The sequence below is a fragment of the Bufo gargarizans genome, chromosome 5, assembly GCF_014858855.1.
Source record: "Bufo gargarizans isolate SCDJY-AF-19 chromosome 5, ASM1485885v1, whole genome shotgun sequence".
NCBI lineage: Eukaryota > Metazoa > Chordata > Amphibia > Anura > Bufonidae > Bufo > Bufo gargarizans.
Window position 1 is genome coordinate 459,324,404 of NC_058084.1, and position 15,300 is coordinate 459,339,703.

A 15,300-nucleotide genomic window follows, 5' to 3' on the forward strand; every position below is an offset into this window, starting at 1 on the left:
TATTTACTGTGATGTGCGGTCCACAAAATTTGTGGACCGCACATTGCAGGTGTCCGTGTTTTGCAGATCCGTGTGAATGGACCCTAAAGTGGAAGTGCACATGCAAACCACAAACTACACGTTGCCCCCGGCAACCAGTCTGCACGGCAACCGCCTCACGGTCAAACACCAATATGACCGTACATAATGTATGTACACAGTGACTGCACCAGCAGAATAGTGAGTGCAGCTCTGGAGTATAATACAGGATGGTACTCAGGATCAGTACAGGATAAGTAATGTAATGTATGTACACAGTGACTGCACCAGCAGAATAGTGAGTGCAGCTCTGGAGTATAATACAGGATGGTACTCAGGATCAGTACAGGATAAGTAATGTAATGTATGTACACAGTGACTGCACCAGCAGAATAGTGAGTGCAGCTCTGGAGTATAATACAGGATGGTACTCAGGATCAGTACAGGATAAGTAATGTAATGTATGTACACAGTGACTGCACCAGCAGAATAGTGAGTGCAGCTCTGGAGTATAATACAGGATGTAACTCAGGATCAGTACAGGATAAGTAATGTAATGTATGTACACAGTGACTGCACCAGCAGAATAGTGAGTGCAGCTCTGGAGTATAATACAGGATGTAACTCAGGATCAGTACAGGATTAGTAATGTATGTACACAGTGACTGCACCAGCAGAATAGTGAGTGCAGCTCTGGAGTATAATACAGGATGTAACTTAATGATTTTCCTATTTCATGACGTAAAGTCATAGTTTTATTAAAGACACGGAGGCGAGTATTGCTATCTCCTTCTTTACTTCCACCAATAGCAGCAAAGGAAAAATTAACATAATCAAAACAACAAAGGACCCTCCCCTGACAGATCCTATAATAAGCAGTGTCCTCTTCATATCTTCCTCTTTCTTTGAATCCACGACACCAACCGCCAACCATAACCGAAAACGAACCGAACTGGAACTGGAACCGACACCGACCCTTCTGGTCCCTCCAACTGGAGAACTCAAGCCAACATGGCTAACATCTCAGGAAACCTGGAACAACACGGAACGCCATCCGCCAAGGAGTTCTCAACCTGAAACAGAACAAATAATATAGCCAGTGTAAGCACATGGGTACAAAATGCGCAAACTCGACCCTATAACGGTCGCACATCAAAAAGGTCGCTGAAACAACCATAATAAAACTGAACGGCAAAACGTCATAAATAACAATAAAAGACAGTCAAACAGTCAATAACAATAATAATATAACAACCGGGGGGGGGCAAGAGAAACCTAGGGCGGGCAATACTCGCCTCCGTGTCTTTAATAAAACTATGACTTTACGTCATGAAATAGGAAAATCATTAAGTTTTACAGCAAGACACGGAGGCTTCGTATTGCAAGTTCAAAGATGCTCAATAATAGCTGAAAACACGTGAGTTGGAGGACGGAAATAAAACTCTGTGAACGTCGTGGCCCTAGACCAGTCAGCCAGACGCAGAATGTCCTCCAAACGAGCCCCCGAAACTGCCAGGGCAGTAGCAGCCGCGCCCCTGGCCGAGTGAGCGGTAAAGATCGTCGTATCAATCCCGGAAAGGGACATGACCCACTTCATCCATCGCGCCAAAGTGGGACTGGTCACCGGGCCAAAGGGATGGCGAATAGAGAGGAAAAGCTGCGGAGTGTCCGCAGAACGGTGAGACCGAGTGCGCAACTCATACTCCCGCAGGCAAACTACAGGACAGAGCGCCGGAGAAGACGGAAAACTGGGATAGGACACCGACCGAATATTGGTCTTGGTACGCCGCGTGATGTTAAAAGTAACACCCTCGGGCGTAAAGGACCTGGCATCATGATCCAGAGCCCTAACATCTGAGACCCTCTTACAGGAAATCAGGCAAAAAAGAGTCAGCAATTTGGCCGACAGCTGACGGAGGGAAAGAGACGCGTTGTCGGGCCAGGAAGAGAGAAAAGACAGGACCAGGGAGACATCCCACGTAGCGGTGAAACGCGGCCGAGGAGGCCGAGCCAAACGCGAGCCACGTAAAAGCCGAGACACCAAAGGGTGTTGACCAGCAGGAACGCCATCAAAACCCTGATGAGTCGAGGAAATCGCGGAACGGAACAAATTGATGGTCCGATAAGCTTTCCCTGCTTCAAAAAGAGACGTCAGGAATTGCAATAAATGGGTCACAGACGCCGAAACGGGATCCAGGTCCCGTTCCATGCACCAGCCAACCCAAGATCCCCAAGCTGCCCGGTAAGATTTTCGGGTGCCGGGAGCCCAAGCGTTGTCCAGGAGGCGTCTAGTTGCCTCCGAAACTCCCTCGACCTCGCCTGGAGTCCTGAGATTCGGCACGCCAGAAGTTGAAGGGAGCCGTCGACCAGGAGAGGATGTGGGGCACCCAGCGGGTCCTGGAGGAGATCCGTCCGCGTCGGGAGTAGGAGAGGCACATCCACCAGGAGTTCCAGGATAATCGGATACCAGACTTGAGACCCCCAGAAGGGAATCACCACCACCAATTCCGCCGCCTGACGACGAGTCTGTAGCAGCATCCTCGGAATCATGGCGAACGGCGGAAATGCGTAATGTAGGGCTGCAGACCAGTCCTGGAGAAACGCATCCACCGCCTCTGCCTCCGGATCCGGACGCCAGCTGAAGAACCTGGGCAGGTGAGCGTTGAGACGGGACGCGAAGAGGTCTATGGAACAAGGACCCCAGATGTCCGAGATCATGGAGAACATCTCCGGATTCAACCTCCAGTCGCTGCCGTCCGTGAAGCATCGGGAGCTCCAATCCGCTCGGTAGTTGTGGAGACCCGGAAGGTACTCCGCTTGAACCATGATGTCCCTGGACATACAGTAGGACCAGAAATCCTTCGCCAGTCGGGCCAAGGTGGCCGATTGAGTGCCGCCTAGATGATTGACGTATCGGACCGCCGACACGTTGTCCATGCGTAGACGGATGCATGCATGAGCAATGCCCTTGGTGAAACTCCTGATGGCAAACGAACCCGCTAGAAGTTCCAGAGCGTTGATGTGAAAACGGGTCTCGGACTCCGACCATCGACCGCCAGTGGAGATACCCTCGCAGTGGGCCCCCCAGCCCTGGAGACTCGCGTCCGATTCCACCGTGAATTCCGGTTGGAATCCGAAAATTGCTCTGCCGTTCCAGGCTTCCAAATTGCTCAACCACCAACGGAGTTCCTCCTGAGCTTCCTGATCCAGAATCACCGCGTCTGCAAATGAGGCCCCGGCACGGAGGTGGGCGATCTTCAGACGCTGTAAAGCCCGATAATGGAGTGGAGCGGGAAAGACTGCCTGGATAGAGGAGGCTAATAGCCCAATGATGCGAGCCAGATGGCGTAGTGATAGGGAGGGAGTCGAGAGAGCATGTCTCAACTCCTTGCGTATCGTCCGCAACTTCTCCGCAGGAAGACTGAGGGATTCCGCGACAGAGTCCACCGTGAAGCCCAGAAACTCCATACGCCGAGACGGCGTGAGACAGGATTTCTCGAGATTGAGTAGAAAACCCAGACTCGTCAGCAGATCCGAGGTCCACTGGAGGTGTTGTAGCAGAGACTGCTGATCCTGGTGCATAATGAGGATGTCGTCCAAGTATATGACAAGACGCACCCCCCGACTCCGCAGCCAGGCCATGACTGGGCGCAGTAACTTGGTGAAGCACCAAGGAGCCGAGGAAAGGCCGAACGGTAGGCAAGTGAAGCGCCACACTTCGCCCTTCCACAGGAAGCGAAGAAGGTCCCTGGAGGAGGAGGCCACCGGAACCGTCAGATAGGCATCTTTGAGATCCAGCTTCACCATCCAGTCCCCTGGAATCAGCAAGTCCCGAAGGAGGTGAATCCCCTCCATCTTGAAGTGGCGGTAGCGCACCACAGAGTTCAGTGCACGGAGATTTATGACCGGACGGAATTGACCCCCTTTTTTCTGAACTAGAAAAATGTGGCTGAGAACGCCCCTTCGGGTAGGAGGGGCCCTTTCTATCGCACCCTTGTGCAAGAGGGAACAAAGTTCTATGTCCACTAGCTCCCTGTCCGGTAGCGCCAGGGGCGGGGGAGAAAGGACGAAATCTGGGGAACCCGTAAGTTCTATGTGGAACCCCTGCACAGTGATCAGCACCCATGGGTCTGATGTGATGTTGGACCAAACGTGGGAACATAGACGGAGTCTGCCCCCTACGCGAGGGGTGGAAGAAGTCCCCACTGGGGAAAGACTTACCGAAAGATTTTCTGTAGCTCGGATTCCCTCTGACCGACCTGGAACGCCATTGGCCGCCTCTGGCCGGGAAGAATGAGGGGGGATTCCTTTGGTCCTGGAAAGGAGGCCTCTGGTTGAAGGAGCCTCTGCCCGAGCTGCGGGCTTGATAACTGGAGCGGCCGGACAGACGGCCCCTACCACTGCCGGCCCTAGTGGAGACCCGTCCCTGAAATACCCTTTTCATGGATGACTGGGCCTTGTCCAATGCTGTAAATGCTCCAACGTACCTGCTGAGGTCCTTAATGAAGGAATCCCCGAACAGTTGACCCTGAGCCTCCTTCCCTGTCTCAGTGAGGGCCAAGTTGGCCAATTTTGGGTCGATTTTAAAAAGGATGGCTTTACGCCTTTCAATGGACAGGGAGGAGTTAGTGCTGCCCGCAATGCAAATGGCTCTTTGAATCCAGCCAGTAAGCTCCTCCGGGTCAACCGGAGAGCCGTCCACTTTGGCCGATTCGGCCATCTCAAAAATTTTGGCTAGGGGGCCAAAAATGTCGAGGAGCTTGTCCTGACAACTCTTTATAGCTGAATCTAGCCCCTTACGGGGGTTCCAGCCGGTTTTGGCCAAGAACTGTGTCATCTTTTGATCCACAGCTGGCGTTTCGCAGACCTTGTTAGGGATTAATGGTCTGGGGCATTCCGCACGGAGTTTACTGCGCGCCTCTTTGCTGAGAGGACGGCGCACCCAGTGTTCCAGGTAGTCGCTCACATGAGCCACAGGCATCCACTCCGCCGACCTAGGGTGGTGGAGGGCATCAGGGTCAAATAGAGGGTTGCCAGAGGGATCCACCAGGCTAGAAGCCGAGTTAGGGGCAGAGGTGGATGCGCCCACGGACCCAGATGTGGAAGGCCTAGGGCCTGAGGTACCTGGAAACTCCTGTTCCTTCTCCAACTCTCCATCAGAGTGGTCATCTGCCTCCGCATAAGCCTCCATGTCAGATTCGTTCTCCGAATCTATGTCATAAGTTTGTGCTCTAGCACTTTTCCACGTTCGCGCCCTTTCTGCCTGGCGCGGCAAGGCTCTTTTGCGCTATCTAAGCGCGCTATCCTGGGTGGCTTGGATCACACCAATCAGATTCTCCTGGGCAGGAGGTTCAATGGCAGGCTGCGGGTTATTGGGTGCAGACATTAAATTAGAGGGGCCCGGAGCATGGGCAGATAAGGCCTGAGATATGGTCTGAGAGATCATTGAGGACATGGATCCCATGGCCTCTATAATGGCACTAGATACTGAGCGTTGTAGCTCCAGGGCCTGTGTGCTCATGACTGGCAAACCGGGGTCCCCCGATGGTGGGGGGGGATTAGGCCCGGAGGGGGAGCGGTCTGAGGACATGATCTAAATCAAATATGGCTGGTAGTATTATCAAAATAATAATAGGTGGGATCCCCTACAGTACCCAGACTACCAGTGCCTAAACTGTGGCCGAAAACTAACCTAAGCAGGGGTTAATCACCCCAAGCGCCGCAGAGAGGTAGGAGCCGATCCGGAGATGAGAGGAGCAGTGAGGCAACTGAAGAGCGCTCCGAAATCCCGCGAGAGGACGGGCGGGAGCTCCCCAAGATGGCCGCCGAGATCACGCGAGATCTCGGAGCCGCGGGAAGCGCAAGTGGGACCCGTAACAGCACTATACCGCCGGAGCCGGCGGGAAAGAACCGAGCAGAGGATCGCAGGTAAAGCGATTAAAAGAAGCAGGGGATGAGCACAGGGAGAAATGGGGGAGACAAAAGGTGGGGGGGGGACCCCCAAAGGAGAAACGCATGCGTTAGGGGAACAAACGGCCAGTAAGCGCAATAATAAAACAAGGGGAAGAAACATGCAACTACAGGCAGCAATCTATGAGCGCCTAAGCGAGTAGCAATAAATCACAGGTTAATAAACTCACTGTGACACATCAAACAAGCAATAAACCGTCCTAAAACACAGAAAAAACCACTTATCTTTGGTGGAGCAGCAAAGAAAGAGGAAGATATGAAGAGGACACTGCTTATTATAGGATCTGTCAGGGGAGGGTCCTTTGTTGTTTTGATTATGTTAATTTTTCCTTTGCTGCTATTGGTGGAAGTAAAGAAGGAGATAGCAATACTCGCCTCCGTGTCTTGCTGTAAAACTCAGGATCAGTACATGATAAGTAATGTATGTACACAGCGACTCCACCAGCAGAATAGTGAGTGCAGCTCTGCAGTATAATACAAGATGTAACTCAGGATTAGTACAGGATAAGTAATGTATGTACACAGTGACTGCACCAGCAGAATAGTGAGTGCAGCTCTGGAGTATAATACAGGATGGTACTCAGGATCAGTACAGGATAAGTAATGTAATGTATGTACACAGTGACTGCACCAGCAGAATAGTGAGTGAAGCTCTGGAGTATAATACAGGATGTAACTCAGGATCAGTACAGGATAAGTAATGTATGTACACAGTGACTGCACCAGCAGAATAGTGAGTGCAGCTCTGGAGTATAATACAGGATGTGACTCAGGATCAGTACAGGATAAGTAATGTATGTACACAGTGACTGCACCAGCAGAATAGTGAGTGCAGCTCTGGAGTATAATACAGGATGTAACTCAGGATCAGTACAGGATAAGTAATGTATGTACACAGTGACTGCACCAGCAGAATAGTGAGTGCAGCTCTGGAGTATAATACAGGATGGTACTCAGGATCAGTACAGGATTAGTAATGTATGTACACAGTGACTGCACCAGCAGAATAGTGAGTGCAGCTCTGGAGTATAATACAGGATGTAACTCAGGATCAGTACAGGATAAGTAATGTGTGTACACAGTGACTGCACCAGCAGAATAGTGAGTGCAGCTCTGGAGTATAATACAGGATGTAACTCAGGATCAGTACAGGATAAGTAATGTATGTACACAGTGACTCCACCAGCAGAATAGTGAGTGCAGCTCTGCAGTATAATACAAGATGTAACTCAGGATTAGTACAGGATAAGTAATGTATGTACACAGTGACTGCACCAGCAGAATAGTGAGTGCAGCTCTGGAGTATAATACAGGATGGTACTCAGGATCAGTACAGGATAAGTAATGTAATGTATGTACACAGTGACTGCACCAGCAGAATAGTGAGTGCAGCTCTGGAGTATAATACAGGATGTAACTCAGGATCAGTACAGGATAAGTAATGTAATGTATGTACACAGTGACTGCACCAGCAGAATAGTGAGTGCAGCTCTGGAGTATAATACAGGATGTAACTCAGGATCAGTACAGGATAAGTAATGTATGTACACAGTGACTGCACCAGCAGAATAGTGAGTGCAGCTCTGGAGTATAATACAGGATGGTACTCAGGATCAGTACAGGATAAGTAATGTAATGTATGTACACAGTGACTGCACCAGCAGAATAGTGAGTGCAGCTCTGGAGTATAATACAGGATGTAACTCAGGATCAGTACAGGATAAGTAATGTAATGTATGTACACAGTGACTGCACCAGCAGAATAGTGAGTGCAGCTCTGGAGTATAATACAGGATGTAACTCAGGATCAGTACAGGATTAGTAATGTATGTACACAGTGACTGCACCAGCAGAATAGTGAGTGCAGCTCTGGAGTATAATACAGGATGTAACTCAGGATCAGTACAGGATAAGTAATGTATGTACACAGTGACTTCACCAGCAGAATAGTGAGTGCAGCTCTGCAGTATAATACAAGATGTAACTCAGGATTAGTACAGGATAAGTAATGTATGTACACAGTGACTGCACCAGCAGAATAGTGAGTGCAGCTCTGGAGTATAATACAGGATGGTACTCAGGATCAGTACAGGATAAGTAATGTAATGTATGTACACAGTGACTGCACCAGCAGAATAGTGAGTGCAGCTCTGGAGTATAATACAGGATGTAACTCAGGATCAGTACAGGATAAGTAATGTATGTACACAGTGACTGCACCAGCAGAATAGTGAGTGCAGCTCTGGAGTATAATACAGGATGGTACTCAGGATCAGTACAGGATAAGTAATGTAATGTATGTACACAGTGACTGCACCAGCAGAATAGTGAGTGCAGCTCTGGAGTATAATACAGGATGTAACTCAGGATCAGTACAGGATAAGTAATGTAATGTATGTACACAGTGACTGCACCAGCAGAATAGTGAGTGCAGCTCTGGAGTATAATACAGGATGTAACTCAGGATCAGTACAGGATAAGTAATGTATGTACACAGTGACTGCACCAGCAGAATAGTGAGTGCAGCTCTGGAGTATAATACAGGATGTGACTCAGGATCAGTACAGGATAAGTAATGTATGTACACAGTGACTGCACCAGCAGAATAGTGAGTGCAGCTCTGGAGTATAATACAGGATGTAACTCAGGATCAGTACAGGATAAGTAATGTATGTACACAGTGACTGCACCAGCAGAATAGTGAGTGCAGCTCTGGAGTATAATACAGGATGGTACTCAGGATCAGTACAGGATAAGTAATGTATGCACACAGTGACTGCACCAGCAGAATAGTGAGTGCAGCTCTGGAGTATAATACAGGATGTAACTCAGGATCAGTACAGGATAAGTAATGTAATGTATGTACACAGTGACTGCACCAGCAGAATAGTGAGTGCAGCTCTGGAGTATAATACAGGATGGTACTCAGGATCAGTACAGGATAAGTAATGTATAAACTCAGTGAATGCACCAGCAGAATAGTGAGTGCAGCTCTGGGGTATAATACAGGATGTAACTCAGGATCAGTACAGGATAAGTAATGTAATGTATGTACACAGTGACTGCACCAGCAGAATAGTGAGTGCAGCTCTGGAGTGTAATACAGGATGGTACTCAGGTTTAGTACAGGATAAGTAATGTATAATCTCAGTGACTGCACCAGCAGAATAGTGAGTGCAGCTCTGGAGTATAATACAGGATGTAACTCAGGATCAGTACAGGATAAGTAATGTATGTACACAGTGACTGCACCAGCAGAATAGTGAGTGCAGCTCTGGAGTATAATACAGGATGTAACTCAGGATCAGTACAGGATAAGTAATGTATGTACACAGTGACTGCACCAGCAGAATAGTGAGTGCAGCTCTGCAGTATAATACAAGATGTAACTCAGGATTAGTACAGGATAAGTAATGTATGTACACAGTGACTGCACCAGCAGAATAGTGAGTGCAGCTCTGCAGTATAATACAAGATGTAACTAAATGATTTTCCTATTTCATGACGTAAAGTCATAGTTTTATTAAAGACACGGAGGCGAGTATTGCTATCTCCTTCTTTACTTTCCACCAATAGCAGCAAAGAAGAAATTTACATAATCATAACAATAAAGGCCCCTCCCCTGACAGATCCTATAATAAGCAGTGTCCTCTTAGTAACTTCCTCTTTCTTTGTAACCGAGACACCAACTGCATAACCGGAACTGGAACCGAAACCGGAAACTGGAACTGGACCCGAGAACGATAAACAATCTGGTCCATCACACTGTAGAATTCAAGCCAACATGGCTAACACCTCCGGAAACCGGGGACAACGCAGCAGTCCATACGTCGTGGAACCTTCAACCTGAAACAAAGCAAATAATATAGCCAGTGTAAGAGGCAGGCAGAAACTGAACAAAACCGACCCAGTTAAACGGTCATACATTATACTGTCGCTGAAAACAGAACCATAAACAGTCAGTAATACAACTATGCAAGTATACTTAATAAATAACCATAAACAACATTGTAAACAGTCCAATAAATTAAAACCACAAAAGGGCGGGCAGGAGAAACCCAGGGCGGGCAATACTCGCCTCCGTGTCTTTAATAAAACTATGACTTTACGTCATGAAATAGGAAAATCATTTAGTTTTACATCAAGACTCGGAGGCTCATATTGCAAGTTCAAAGCTGATCAATAATCGATGAAAACACATGAGGGGACGGACGAAAATAAAATTCCCTGAACGTCGTGGCCCTAGACCAGTCAGCCAGACGCAAAATGTCCTCCAAACGAGCACCCGAAACGGCCAGGGCAGTGGCAGCCGCGCCCCTTGCCGAATGAGCGGTGAAGACCGCCGTATTAATCCCAGCCAGGGACATGACCCACTTCAGCCAACGCGCCAAAGTGGGACTGGTCACCGGGCCAAAGGGATGGCGAATAGAGAGGAAAAGCTGTGGGGTATCCGCAGAGCGGTGAGCCCGAGTACGCAACTCATACTCCCGTAAGCAAGCCACCGGACAGAGCGCCGGAGAAGAGGAAAAACAGGGATAGGACACAGACCGAATATTGGTCCTGGTACGCCGCGTGATGTTAAAAGTAACACCCTCAGGAGTAAAGGATCTAGCATCATGATCCAGAGCCCTGACATCAGAAACCCTCTTACAGGAGATTAGGCAAAAGAAGGTCAGCAATTTGGCCGACAGTTGACGGAGGGAAAGAGCCGCATTGTCAGGCCAAGCCGAGAGAAAAGAAAGGACCAGGGAAACGTCCCACGTAGTGGTGAAACGTGGCCGAGGAGGCCGAGCCAAGCGAGAACCACGTAATAGGCGTGACACCGAGGGGTGTTGACCAGCAGGAACCCCATCAAAACCCTGATGAGTCGAAGAAATCGCTGAACGGAACACATTGATGGTCCGATAAGCTTTTCCTGCTTCAAAGAGAGATGTAAGGAATTGCAACAAATGGGTCACAGGCGCCGAAATGGGATCCAGGTCCCGTTCCATGCACCAGCTAACCCAAGATCCCCAAGCTGCCCGGTAAGATTTTCGGGTGCCGGGAGCCCAAGCGTTGTCCAGGAGGCGTCTAGTAGCCTCCGAAATTCCCTCGACCTCTCCTGGAGTCCTGAGAGTCGGCACACTAGAAGTTGAAGGGAGCCTTCGACCAGCAGGGGATGTGGGGCACCCAGAGGGTCCTGGAGGAGATCCGTCCGAGCTGGAAGGAGGAGAGGTACATCCACCAGGAGTTCCAGGAGAATCGGGTACGAGGCTTGAGACCCCCAGAAGGGGATCACCACTACCAATTCCGCCGCCTGACGACGAGTCTGTAGCAGCATCCTCGGAATCATGGCAAACGGCGGAAACGCGTAATGTAGGGCTGCAGACCAGTCCTGGAGAAACGCATCCACCGCCTCTGCTTCCGGATCCGGGCGCCAGCTGAAGAACCTGGGCAGGTGAGTATTGAGACGGGACGCGAAGAGGTCTATGGAACAAGGACCCCAGATGTCCGAGATTGTGGAGAACATCTCCGGATTCAACCTCCAGTCGCTGCCGTCCGTGAAGCATCGGGAACTCCAATCCGCTCGGTAGTTGTGAAGACCCGGAAGGTACTCCGCTTGAATCATGATGTCCCTGGACAGACAGTAGGACCAGAACTCCTTCGCCAGCCGGGCTAAGGTGGCCGATTGGGTGCCGCCCAGGTGGTTGACATACCTGACCGCTGACACATTGTCCATGCGTAGACGGACGCCCTTGGTGAAACTCCTGATGGCAAACGAGCCCGCTAGAAGTTCCAGAGCGTTGATGTGAAGATGGGTCTCGGTCTCCGACCATCGACCCCCAGTGGAAATACCCTCGCAGTGGGCACCCCAGCCCTGGAGACTCGCGTCCGACTCCACCGTGAATTCTGGTTGGAACCCGAAGATTGCTCTGCCGTTCCAGGCTTCCAAGTTGGTTATCCACCAATGAAGTTCCTCCCGAGCTTCCTGATCCAGAACCACCGCGTCTGCAAACGAGGCCCCGGTACGGAGGTGGGCGATCTTCAGGCGCTGTAGAGCCCGATAATGGAGCGGAGCGGGGAAGACTGCCTGGATAGAGGAGGCTAACAGCCCAATGATGCGAGCCAGGTGACGTAGGGATAGGGAGGAAGCTGAGAGAGCATGCCTCAACTCCTTGCGTATCGTCCGCAACTTCTCTGAAGGAAGACTGAGAGATTCCGCAACAGAGTCCACCGTGAAGCCCAGGAACTCTATCCGTCGGTGCGAGGGAGGATTTCTCGGGATTGAGTAGGAAACCCAGACCCGTCAGAAGATCCGAGGTCCACTGAAGGTGCTGAAGCAGAGACGACTGACATTGATGCAAAATGAGGATGTCGTCTAGATAAATGACTAGACGCACCCCACGACTCCGCAGCCAGGCCATGACCGGGCGCAGTAGCTTGGTGAAGCACCAAGGCGCCGAAGAAAGGCCGAACGGTAGGCAAGTGAAGCGCCCCTCCACAGGAAGCGCAGTAGATCCCTGGACGAGGATGCAATTGGGACCGTAAGGTAAGCATCTTTGAGGTCCAACTTCACCATCCAGTCCCCCGGAATCAGCAAGTCCCGAAGGAGGTGAATCCCTTCCATCTTGAAGTGGCGATAGCGCACCACAGCATTCAAGGCCCGGAGATTTATTACTGGACGCATTTGTCCGCCTTTTTTCTGCACTAGAAAAATGTGGCTGAGAACGCCCCCCGGGGTGGGAGGGGCCCTTTCTATCGCATCCTTGTGAAAAAGGGAAATCAGTTCTACATCCACTAGTTCCCTGTCTGGACGTGCCAGGGGTGGGGGTGGAAGGACGAGATCTGGCGAACCCGTAAGTTCTATGCGGAACCCCTGTACCATGCTCAGCACCCATGGGTCTGATGTAATGCTGGACCAAACGTGGGAACATAAACGGAGTCTGCCCCCGACACAAGGAACCAAAGAAGTCCCCACTGGGGAAAGACTACCGAAGGATTTTCGGAAGTTCGGATTTCCTCTAACCGACCTGGAACGCCATTGGCCGCCTCTGGCCGGGAAGAACGGAGGAGGATTCCTTTGGTCCTGGAAGGGAGGTCTCTGGTTGAAGGAGCCTCTGCCCGAGCTGCCCTACTACTGCCGGCCCTAGTGGAGACCCGTCCCTGAAAGACCCTTCTCATGGAGGACTGGGCCTTGTCTAGGGCGGTAAATGCACCTACGTATCTGCTGAGGTCCTTAATAAAGGAATCCCCGAACAGCAGACCCTGAGCATCCCTCCCTGACTCAGTGAGTGCCAGGTTGGCCAATTTCGGGTCAATTTTAAACAAAATGGCTTTACGCCGTTCAATGGCCAGGGAGGAGTTGGTGCTGCCCGCGATACAAATGGCCCTCTGTATCCAGCCAGTAAGCTCCTCCGGATCTATCGGAGAGCCGTCCGCTCTGGCCGATTCGGCCATCTCAAAGATTTTGGCGAGGGGGCCAAAGATGTCAAGGAGCTTATCCTGACAACTCTTAATTGCGGAATCTAACCCCTTGCGGGGATTCCAGCCGGTTTTAGCCAAGAACTGTGTCATTTTTGGATCCACAGATGGCCTATCATAGACCTTGTTGGGGATCAATGGTCTGGGGCATTCAGCTCGGAGCTTGCTGCGCGCCTCTTTGCTAAGAGGACGGCGCACCCAATGCTCCAGGTAATCGCTCACATGAGCCACCGGCAGTGGCGACTCTAGGAACAATATATAGGGGGGGCACAAAGATACCACAGTCAAAAATGGGGGGGCAAAAACAAAATAAGATTACAAAATACGAGAGAGTTGCGGTCTGCAGGGATACAGTTATAATAAAACAATTTACTTACAAAAGAAGCTATTCAGTCGTCTGCTGTGCTGTCCTCTGCTTGCTTCCACGGATTCTTTCCCCTTCTTTCTGTCTCTCGTCAGTGCACAGGCGCACTGTTATGGTGGATCTGTGGAAGACACACTGTTATGGGGGATCTGTGGATGACACATTATGCCTCTCATTAGCCCTCATTATGCCTCTCATCACTCCCATATCAGCCCCCATATAAGCCCTTATGCCTCATTAGCCCCCATTATTCTTCTTATTAGCCCCATTGGCCCCCATTATGCCTCATTAGCCCACATTATGCCTCTAATTAGCCCCCATTATGCCTCTTATTAGCCCCCATATGCCTCCAATTAGCTCCATATGCCTCCAATTAGCCCCCATATGCCTTCAATTAGCCCCCATATGCCTCCTATTAGCCCCCATATGCCTCCTATTAGCCCCCATATGCCTCCTATTAGCCCCCAATTAGCCCCCATATGCCTCCAATTAACCCCATATGCCTCCAATTAGCCCCATAGACCCCATATGCCTCCAATTAGCCCCCATATGCCTCCAATTAGCCCCCATATGCCTCCAATTAGCCCCCAATTAGCCCCCATATGCCTCCTATTAGCCCCCAATTAGCCCCTATATGCCTCCAATTAGCCCCTATATGCCTCCAATTAGCCCCTATATGCCTCCAATTAGCCCCCATATGCCTCCTATTAGCCCCCATATGCCTCCTATTAGCCCCCATATGCCTCCTATTAGCCCCATAGACCCCATATGCCTCCAATTAGCCCCCATATGCCTCCAATTAGCCCCCATATGCCTCCTATTAGCCCCCAATTAGCCCCCATATGCCTCAAATTAACCCCATATGCCTCCAATTAGCCCCATAGACCCCATATGCCTCCAATTAGCCCCCATATGCCTCCAATTAGCCCCCAATTAGCCCCCATATGCCTCCTATTAGCCCCCAATTAGCCCCTATATGCCTCCAATTAGCCCCTATATGCCTCCAATTAGCCCCTATATGCCTCCAATTAGCCCCTATATGCCTCCAATTAGCCCCCATATGCCTCCTATTAGCCCCCATATGCCTCCTATTAGCCCCCATATGCCTCCTATTAGCCCCATAGACCCCATATGCCTCCAATTAGCCCCCATATGCCTCCAATTAGCCCCCATATGCCTCCTATTAGCCCCCAATTAGCCCCCATATGCCTCAAATTAACCCCATATGCCTCCAATTAGCCCCATAGACCCCATATGCCTCCAATTAGCCCCCATATGCCTCCAATTAGCCCCCATATGCCTCCAATTAGCCCCCATATGCCTCCAATTAGCCCCCAATTAGCCCCCATATGCCTCCAATTAGCCCCATAGACCCCATATGCCTCCAATTAGCCCCCATATGCCTCCAATTAGCCCCCATATGCCTCCAATTAGCCCCCATATGCCTCCAATTAGCCCCCATATGCCTCCTATTAGCCCCATATGCC

At 50.4% G+C, this 15,300-nt stretch overlaps 1 protein-coding gene across 2 annotated transcripts; it reads right to left on the minus strand.

Moving 5' to 3' along the window:
• Positions 1–810: 810 nt before the first annotated feature.
• On the minus strand, positions 811–13,761 carry LOC122937730. 2 transcript variants are annotated; one of them, XM_044292744.1, is made up of 2 exons: positions 13,104–13,761; positions 811–4,416 (listed from the first exon to the last, which is right to left on the minus strand). In XM_044292744.1, exons 1-2 carry the CDS (start codon positions 13,540–13,542, stop codon positions 1,406–1,408), a joined length of 3,450 nt encoding a protein of 1,149 aa, XP_044148679.1. In that variant the 5' UTR covers positions 13,543–13,761; the 3' UTR covers positions 811–1,405. The 2 variants fall into 2 exon arrangements, with proteins under 2 accessions (XP_044148679.1, XP_044148680.1); XM_044292745.1 differs by lacking the exon at positions 13,104–13,761 and having other exon boundaries at positions 2,050–3,667; positions 3,726–6,283.
• Between the last annotated feature and the right edge of the window lie 1,539 nt (positions 13,762–15,300).